The sequence below is a fragment of the Tursiops truncatus genome, chromosome 9 (assembly GCF_011762595.2).
Source record: "Tursiops truncatus isolate mTurTru1 chromosome 9, mTurTru1.mat.Y, whole genome shotgun sequence".
Taxonomy (NCBI): domain Eukaryota; kingdom Metazoa; phylum Chordata; class Mammalia; order Artiodactyla; family Delphinidae; genus Tursiops; species Tursiops truncatus.
In genome coordinates, this window is record NC_047042.1 from 13,439,162 (window position 1) to 13,449,712 (window position 10,551).

The window sequence follows — 10,551 nt, forward strand, 5'->3', positions numbered from 1 at the left end:
ATGAATGGATAAAGAACATGTGGTGTATATATATATATATATATATATATATATATAAAATGGAATACCACTCAGCCATAATAAAAAAGAATGAAATAATGCCATTTGCAGCAACATGGATGGACCTAGAGATTAGCGTACTAAGTCAGAAAGAGAAAGACAAACACCATCTGATATCACTTACATGTGGAATCTAAAATATGATGATACAAATGAACTTATCTATGAAACAGAAACAGTCTCAAAGACATAAGAGAACAGACTTGTGGTTGCCAAGGGGGAGGGATTGGGAATTTGGGATTAGCACATGCAAACTATTATATGTAGAATGGATAAACAACAAGGCCCTACCGTATAGCCCAGGGAACTCTATTCAATATCCTGTGATAAACTGTAAAGGAAAAGAATATTAAAAAATTTAAAAAAAGAATGTCTTTCTATATTTATTTGTCTATGTCTTAGACTGGAACACAAAACTTTAGTCTGAAGATAGATGAAAAGCACATCTTGGACTTGGTTCAAGGCTTTTATTTTGGTGTACCACAAAAGCAGTTAATAAGCAGTGCTAAGGATATAAATGAGGTAAGGATGCAGGTAGGTGAATTCAGCTGCCCACTTCTGCTTGTTTGTGTATCACAAAAATTTTGGTGGCCTCAATACCTCTAGCAACTGAAATGCCAGAAAAGCATAGTATTGTGGGCTTAGAAAACAACGACGAATAAAAAAACCCCACATATGTCAGTATCTAGAAGTAACTTACTCAAGGTGAAAATTCTGTTTTTAAGGAAGCCACATCATCTAAGCCTAATGTCTAGGTCCTGGGTCTTGAAACTCTGCTGTGTCTGCTCCGGGGCAGTCTTGCTTTACATTTATCTTCATCTAGGGTCTTTTCATGGCAACACTTGGCAGGCCTAGAACACACGAGGCAAGGTAAAAGACACAAGGCAAGGTTTCTTTCCTTCACTCTTGTGGTTCTAATACAGAGGTTCATGAAACACAGGTATAATGAGCATTCCATTAATTTTCCTCTGCAGTCCAGGAACTTCTGTGTTTTTTTAAAAGGCAATGTAAGCTTAAGAGATGTTTTCAACCCAACAGCTTCATTCAACTCAGCTAATTCTCTTGAGTTCCTTTTCTACGAACATCTACACAAAAACAACCTATTTTCAATGGTGGCAAAGGGTGTTATCTTCAGGAAATTCTGTCAGGGTGAGCCCAGATAAAATCTCCAGATTTGCTGCACTCATGAAATTTTTACTCAGGGTGACTTCCTTGAGATGTATTATTAAAGATGTGTATATTTCATATCTAATATGCAGGGCAGAGCAACATGAAGACTTCAGAGACTGCTTATAATATTCCATGTGGATTTGAGATTTTTGCTGCATTCATAAATATGGAAAAAAGTATCTACGTAACAAGACAAGTCAGTAAATCTCTGAAATAGTGTTTACATCTAGAGAGATACAATCACTTTTTGTTTGTTTTTGTTTTTGCAGTACACGGGCCTCTCACCGCTGTGGCCTCTCCCGTTGCGGAGCACAGGCTCCGGACGCGCAGGCTCAGCGGCCATGGCTCACGGGCCCAGCCGCTCCGCGGCATGTGGGATCTTCCTGGACCGGGACACGAACCCGTGTCCCCTGCATCGGCAGGTGGACTCTCAACCACTGCGCCACCAGGGAAGCCCCAATCACTTTTTTTAAAAACCATCTGTCAAATGTCACTTGATATCTTCAGCATGTTTTAGTAAATCCTGACATACTTTATGGTCTTCTAATTTCAAATTTGTTGCTTCAATTTCATAATGTCCTGTGAACCCTGTGGAGGTTGTAAGATCACAGCAGTACATTTTCTTAATCTCTTGAAACACCTCTTTTATCAGATAAGATTTTCTCAGGGTATCAGTCTTTTACAGTAGATGGTAGATATAAATTATGGCTATCAATGAGAGGCAATTATTTGGGTGCCTCTGAAGTCAGGCATGTTACATAAATTTGTGTTTCAGGCAAAAAAGTGATGAAAAATCCTTTCCTCATTTTATATGTTTAGGTCCTGGAGCATAAGTTTGAATCTCATTTTGTCTATGCTAGACTAAGAATATTGCTACAAGATAATACAGAAGTCAGTGGCTTCAATGTTTTATTCCTAAATAAATATGAAGCAAAACTGCAGTTTAGGAATAATCTGGCACACTGTCAGGTAACACTACTAACTCAAAACTTGGATAAGCTAAGTAAGTACTTTAGCATGAAATGTATTTTCTGTATTTTTCATGGAACTGTGTCCTTACTTTTAATAAACACAAAACTGAAACAAACTTTAACAAATATGGTATGATATCACTTATATGTGGAATCTAAAAAATGATACAAATGAACATATTTACAAAACAGAAATAGACTCACAGACATAGAAAACAAACTTACAGTTACCAAAAGGGAAAGGAGGTGGGGATAAATTAGAAGTTTAGGATTAACATATACACATTACTATATATAAAATAAACAAAAAGGACCTACTATATAGCACAGGGAACTATATTCAATATTTTGTAATAACCTATAATGGAAAAAATCTGAAAAAAAATGTGTAACTGAATCACTTTGCTGTATACCCGAAACATTATAAATCAATTATACCTCAATAAAAAAACTAAAACAAACTTTAGTATTTTGTTTTAACTATCAGTATAAACATTTTTTTCAGCTTTACACTTATTAGCCTCTTAATTTCAATATATATATGTCTACATATCTATATATATCTATGTGTGTCTATTTACAACTTTAGCCATTAGGTAATTTTTTGTAACTTTGGTCTGATTACAAGGTGAGGTCCTAATCACAAGACAATGTGATAAGAGCAGAAGGTAGGGCTGAGACCTTACAAAATAACATTTGATGCTTGAACCGCAAGAGTGTGAACTCTTAGGGTCCACTTATACTTGGATATTTTTTCAGTAGTAAATACTACAGTACCGTACTATCTGAGATTGGTTGAATCTGAGACTCGCAACTGCAGGTATGGAGGGCCAGCTATAAGTAATATGCGGATTTTTAACTGCATGGTGGGTGGGTACCCCTAACACCTGTGTTGTTCAAGGGTTAACTGTAGTCTGATTCTTGTTCATTTCTGCTAATAATGAGTTCAAAAATGCTTGATTTTGATCAGAAATTTGAAAATGATGACAACTAGAATTTCCGAGCATATCTTAAACCACATAAAAATTACCAGTGACAAAGAAAGTAGGCTTATATTAAATAGTGTTAATTTTGAAGACATTTCAAACTTCCATGAAGGATAACCTTACAAGTGAAGTGTTCAATGTAGAAACCAGTACAAATTTTGGTTAGCTTGTTCAGAAACAAAATATTCTAAGAATGTTCTGAATATTATTTTCAATATTAAAGTGAAGATAATTTTTATAGTTGTTTGAGGTGCTGTAATATGTCTACTGATACTCCCAGCTGTTTTACCAAACTGGCTGTCTGTTCTAAAATCCAAGTGAGGCTTGGGTTTTCGGAATGTGCATGCTCCTGTGTTCTACAATATTTTAAAGATGAACAATCTACCCCACTAAGATTCTTGCTACAGTTTTTGTTAAATTCAGCATTATTTTCATAGAATCTTTCATCTTTAGCTTCATCAATCTTTTCCTCAGCTGGAGCTATATGACAAAGGTCCATATCCTGAATGGAGTCCAATAAATCTACAACATGGGGCTGTGGAGTGATTGATTTCAGATGTCTGAGCACATACTCTTCACACTGGCCAACTGCATCCAGAAGATTATTTATTTTACTGATCAAAGCCGAACTACTATCATGAAGGTGACACCAGGAGAGCAAAGCACTGAACAAAAATATAAGCAAGAGTTAAATAGAAAAAAATTAAACAAAGGCTTTTAGAATTTTTGATGCTAAGGCTTACATGTTTCTTTTCCAGATAACACCATGCAAAAATTATTAATAACAGTAATGCAAGTCAAAATCAGGAAAGTAATGATGGTAAAACAGGATTAAAAATATAAGGACAGTATCTTTCAATAGGAATTAAACAATTGGACTTAATCATATAAACTGTTTATAATTCATAACCCCTCCTTCACAGCTCTACATCCACTCTTCCTGATTTTAGATTTTTCCCCTTATGACTGTGTAGCTTCTGTTGAAGAAGGATACAACTAACAGAAAGATCTGAAAAATTAGTTTCTCCTTTAAGGACATCAACCACCTTTTAAACTAGGGACTCTCAATCTTGGATGCACGTCAGAATCACCTGGGAAACTTTTAAACTTATCAAGACTCAGGTCACACCTGAGACCAATTAAATCAGAATCTCTGGGGGTATTATTTTTTTAAAGCTTCCCAGCTGTAACAAGCTGCTACCAAGGTTGAAAACCACTGTTCTAACCATATAGCTACTTGCCATCAAAACCGAAGGTTAGGGGGTAAAAAAAAGTTTTGAGACAACTTCACCTTTCCAATTTTGTTACAGAGTAGACACTTTGCTGAGCTGACTAATAATTTTATTGAAGAAGGTTAGATTTCTTTTAGCCCTAATAATTATTTTTCTTTAATTTTTTAGTATAGACAACTGTATTTTTTGATATTTCAGATCATTCACGTCATGAAATAATGGTTGTTATGAAAATTAAGGTTTTAAAAAATGTGTAAGATTTAGCAGTACGCTTTCTAAGCTTATAAAAGATTAACTTGATGTGACAATAAACATGTGAACATTTTCCTACTTTAGTATAGTATAAATGCTGATTCCCAACAGCTGAATTTTAGAAAACCTCAATGTAATGAATTTTTCCTTTGTTTTGACAACTTTTGTTTTATACCTTTTAAAAATCAATGATTCCTTGAAGCATTTTGTTTTTCTCTATAGAGGGCAGTTGAAAAGGTATAAAGCATCAAAGAGGACAAGCCTGCCATGCTCCTAGCTCCATGTGCCATTTGATCACTTGGTTCTGATACATGCCATTATTGCTATGGAATCTTGACAGGTATTCAAAATTTAGGACTAAAGTAAATGGAATCATTTTTCTGTTACCAGCTATAATTTTCATCATGTACTTCTAGTCTAGACGTCTGTTTTATTGTGTTCTGCTACATGTGGAAGACTAAAAGCTTTATTCAAAACCTGAAGTTCTTTTTAATTACTTTGAGATACAGATTGGTGGTAGTTCAGGTAGCAAAAAATAGACACTTCCTATCATTTCTTTGCAGTAAAAGACAACACCTGGCTCACATATTAAAGTGGATGAACTTTCGACTTTTTGAAGGCGATTTTATTCCATGCTCTGAAGCACTCTTGTGGATTTAACAACAGGAAAAGCACTTCACTTTAAACGCTTTATTTTTACATACTACTTTAATAAAAATCCTCCAGTAGTACTGAGGTTAAAATAATTCAGCATTTAAGTTTTAAAAATTACCTCAATGTTCCTCTGAGTTGTCCATAGTTCATAATGACTTCTGCACCTTCCTTATAACCTTGATTGAAACCTTGTTGAAGAGTAACTGCTTTGCCAGCTTCTATTCCATCTCTATAGCCTTCCTAAAAATAAGAAAGTAATGAAGAATTACAGTTGTAACTAACATCAAGTAAACCACTGTAGGTTTTTCTAGAAAGTCATAGAACCAGTTTGGAAGACTGATGAAACAGGCCTCTACTGGGTTATTTAACAACACGGTTCTAGAACATACGGCATAACCACACAACCAAAGTAGACTATGCTTCTCATAAAAGTTTATTATTGGTTTATCCCATTTTTGAAGTCTAGACTTATTGGGCACATTTTAAAAAATTTTTATTTATTTTTGGCTGCGTTGGGTCTTCGTTGCTGCGCGCGGGCTTTCTCTAGTTGCGGTACGCAGGCTTCTCACCGCGGTGGCTTCTCTTGTTACGGAACACGGGCTCTAGGCACGCGGGCTTCACTAGTTGTGGCTCGCGGGCTTGGTTGCTCCGCAGCGTGTGGGATCTTCCCGGGACCAGGGACGGAACCCCTGTCCCCTGAGTTGACAGGCGGATTCTCAACCACGGCGTTGGGCACATTTTAAAATACTGACTCTATACAGTTTTACAAAACGCTGTGTTAGCAGTTGCTCCACAGAGAGGAAACATGGGGAATTACGTGTTTGATCCCCTTAGCAACTGGACTGGCGTAGGTGGGTGACGCAGGGCAGTAAGGTCTTGGAACGGAAGTAGGGAAAGAGGAAACTGGTTTAGCAAAAGGACCATGAGAGATCTGGTTTGAGAAATTTTGCTTGATACCTAAATTCAAGTAAAATGCAAATCCTCTGTGGGCAGGATTTTTTTGTCCGGCCCCAGCACTCAAAAGATGCTCGGTACTGACTGGCCTCGCCTCAGCCTTCTGTAAAGCATTTCTGACACTGACAACATGGTTGTTATGCTAAACAAGTACTATTTTACTGAAGCATTAAACAAGCGCAGTTTTAGTGAATGGTTGCCACGGATACTAGCCGGAATGGACCTCACCCTTCGGTCCTCCCCCTGAACTAGGCGCTGAAGGCTCCACCTGGAAACTGGGGGTGTGGTATAAAGCCGAGTCTCAATAGTGAGACAACTGAGAGATGGATAATTGACACCCGACAAATTAAGAAAACAAAACCCAACATGAATACTCCCTTACCTAGCCATCAGGATTCCACGTTAGCTTTGTCTTACTGCCCTTCGACAACATTTTTTTTTTTTTTTTTTTGCGGTACGCGGGCCTCTCACTGTTGTGGCCTCTCCCGTTGCGGAGCACAAGCTCCGGACGCGCAGGCTCAGCGGCCATGGCTCACGGGCCCAGCCGCTCCGCGGCATGTGGGATCTTCCCGGACCGGGGCACGAACCCGTGTCCCCTGCATCGGCAGGCGGACCCCCAACCACTGCGCCACCAGGGAAGCCCTCGACAACATTCTTAAGTGCACTTTTTCCAGCTGTCCTGATTACCACCACTCCTAACTTTAGGCTCCCGAGCTCTTCAATCAACCCATGTCAAGTGCGTACATGTCCTCTGACAGCCGTAATTAGACACATACAGTCAGGACAGTTTCTCCCCCATCCCCTTTCCCTCTGGTCCTCATCAAACTCAAATCTCTTCAAAGCCTAAGACAAAGTTTATTTTGTTCGCCGCCCCCCCAGTGTCCAACGCGCCCCGCGGGCGCTCTAGGAACGCGTCCTGTGGTGTCGCGCGCTTTCAAGTAACCCATTGGGAAACCCTAGCAGGATGCGGGCAGGTCTGCATAATGAGGGGGTAGGGAGGGCAGCGCCGGGTCGGGCCCGGACCACTCGGCCCTCTCCTCTCGGGTCCCCGCCTCTTCACAACGTCGTGCGCCTCTCCTCACAACCCGGTACAGCAAGGGACGCCCACCCCCTCCACGCAGCTTTACTTTGACTCGTCTCTGCATGTGGTTCCGCCATTCCCGCTGCACCAGGACCGACTCGTCAGCTTCCTCGTCAAAAACGTCCCTCTCCTCTCCAGGACGCTGGACCAAGGAAGCGGCTCGTAACCACGACATCACTGAGGAAACCTCAGAAGCGCCGGCGCCGGAAATGCCGGCAATTCCTTCCGGTCCGCGGGGCGGGGTGAAGACTGAGGAGGGTGGGTTGCCTCGCGGGATGCGTGCGCGTGCGCGTTGAAGTGCGCGTGGGTGTGCGCGGTGTTTCGCTGTTGGGAGGACGTCCCGGGAGGGTTTTGAATCCCGGTAGGGTCTTGCCTCCCGCCCGAACCTTTTTGCTACCTGGTGTTGTGGCAGCTCTCTCACTTGACTCGAAGTGTGGGCGTGCACTTATTGTGGGCGAGGCAGATTCCTCCCAAGTGGGGCTTGTCCGACCTTGACCTCTGCAGAAGGCGGTGCCTACCCTCAGAGAAACCCTGTCCCTTCCCACCAAGGTCTCTACAGGGGTCGGGTTTTGGAGACGGGCGCATTGGCAAAACCTTTCAAGGTAGTTCTTTTGAGGGATTCTGTCTTAAAATCCCCCTCAGGGCTTCTCTGGTGGTGCAGTGGTTAAGAATCCGCCTGCCATTGCAGGGGACACCGGCTCGAGACCTGGTCTGGGAAGATCCCACATGCCTCAGCGCAGTTAAGCCCACGTGTCACAATTACTGAGCCTGCGCTCTAGACCCCAAGAGCCACAACTACTGAGGCTGCGCGCCGCAACTTCTGAAGCTTGTGCACCCAAAGCTAGTGCTCCTCAACAAGAGAAGCCACCGTGATGAGAAGCCTACGCACAGCAACGAAGAGCCGCAACTAGAGAAAGCCCGCGTGCAGCAACAAAGACCCAACTCAGCCAAAAATAAATAAATTTATTTAAAAAATAAATAAATAAAAATAAAATCCCCCTCAGTACATTTAAAGGTTTGGACAGCCCAACTTTTTTTTTTTTCTTTCGGTACGCGGGCCTCTCACTGTTGTGGCCTCTCCCGTTGCGGAGCACAGGCTCCGGACGCGCTGGCTCAGCGGCCATGGCTCACAGGCCCAGCCGCTCCGCAGCATGTGGGATCTTCCCGGACCGGGGCACGAACCCGTGTCCCCTGCATCGGCAGGCGGACCCTCAACCACTGTGCCACCAGGGAAGCCCCAGCCCAACTTTTTTAATTGTAGGAGTGTGGAATGAAGTACAATAAGATCAAAAAGTTAGATACTGTGGCCATTTTGAGATCAATAAATAAAGAGTGCATTTATAAAACGAATTGTATTTCTCATTGATTCACAGTATCTTGTGCTGACTCCAGTTCCTTCTCAAATAACAGAAAAGGCTATTCGTGAGGACGGGGACTTGTTTATCTGTATGTGCTCAGCACCAGCACTGTTATGACCCATAGTAGACGTTGAAACATGTTAGTGAATGAATGGACACCAGCAGTATTCCTGTTTTGCCCTTTGCGTGCTCATGTGGTAATGATGACTTATTTAGCTAACATATTTTCTTGAATAACTACCTTGTGCCAGGCACCATTACAGGTTTTTGGGATACATCAGTGAACAACACAGACAAAAGTCCCAGTTCTTGGGCTTGACATTCATGTAGAGTTGACAGAGGATAAACAATAAGCACTATATAAGTAAATTATACAGTTTTTTACAAGATCATAATAATGCTATGAAAAAAATTTTAAAGCAAGCAAAGTAAAGAGAGCTATATGAGTATGTGTGTGAGTGAGAGCGGTCGGGTGGTACAGGTTATAATTTTAAGTATCCAGAGAGAACTTTTTTGTATATATATTTTTAATATATGAAAAAATATATGATATATTTGGTAGGTTCATGGAATATGTATAAAAACATTGTATACTTTGCCACAAAAAATACCTTAATAAACTAAAAAGAATAAAGATTTTTACAGGTCATATTCTCTGATCATAATACAACAAAATTGGTAATGAATAATAAAAATGACCCCAATAATTTTAACTGTAATTTAAATATAATATTGGACATTATAAGCACCTTCCTAAATAACATTTGGATCAAAAAGGAAATAAAAATTAAAACAACATATTCAACAAACAATTGAAATCAGATACTTCCTACCAAAATAACTTGGGAACAAATGAAAGCTACCCTATGAGGCAATTCTGTAGGCTTTGATGTCTTTATTATTAAAGAAGAAAGAAAAAAGAGACAAAATTATTATACATCTTAATTAGAAGCAAAATGGTAGTAAGGGAAGCAATAAAGAAAACAATTGAAATTAATAAAATAGAAAAAACCCTCAAACCTCATAAGTAAATCCAAAAGCTGGTTCTTTGGAAATACCAATAAAACAGACAATCCTTTTTTGACCCTGATTAAAGAAAAAGAGAACAAAATTATACAAGATAGAAATGAGAAAGAAGGTAATAATAGAGAAAAAATTCAAATATTATAAATCACTAACTAAAACTCAAGAGTAACACATTTGAAAACTTAGCTGATATGAGTAACTTCCTAATAAAATTGATCCAACAAGTAGAAAACCTGAAGAAACTAATTACCATAGAAAAATTGGAGATTAAATATCTACTATAAAAAATAGCATGGAGACTTGACAATTTCACAGTTAAATGCTTGAAATCCTTTTTAATCTTTAAAGAATGATGGATAATTAAATGTTATTTTTTACTCTTCTAGGGCACAGAAAAAGATAGAAAGTCACTAAATCATTTCATGAAACAGCTTTACTGTTACCTGCTAAAGCTAATATGAAAAAACCTCAAAGTTCAAGTTAGCTTATGAATATGTATTCAAAAGAGAATTCAGTACCTTATCAAAGGAATAATTCAAGAGGTTTTATTTCATGAAAGCAAACTGTGCAATATTAGGAAATCCGAGAAAATCCATATGTTGTACTAATAAAAGTGGAAAAGTCATTTGAAAAATTAAAAAAATCAATCTTAGCAAAACAAAATAGAAAGAAATTACAAATTGATAAGGACTTTATAAAAAAGTCCAACAGCAAGTACTATTCTAAACACTGAGATATTAAGCTATTTCCTTTAAAGTAGGGAAAAGAGAAGACATCTGGTGATCACCATGATTATTCAAGATTCTT

At 39.3% G+C, this 10,551-nt stretch overlaps 1 protein-coding gene across 1 annotated transcript; it reads right to left on the reverse strand.

The window, feature by feature from the left end:
* Window positions 1-512: 512 nt before the first annotated feature.
* On the reverse strand, window positions 513-7,645 carry YAE1 (YAE1 maturation factor of ABCE1). The gene is made up of 3 exons (XM_004314095.4): window positions 7,407-7,645; window positions 5,444-5,565; window positions 513-3,852 (listed from the first exon to the last, which is right to left on the reverse strand). The coding sequence occupies exons 1-3, from the start codon at window positions 7,533-7,535 to the stop codon at window positions 3,423-3,425; spliced, it is 681 nt and encodes a 226-aa protein (XP_004314143.1). The 5' UTR covers window positions 7,536-7,645; the 3' UTR covers window positions 513-3,422.
* Between the last annotated feature and the right edge of the window lie 2,906 nt (window positions 7,646-10,551).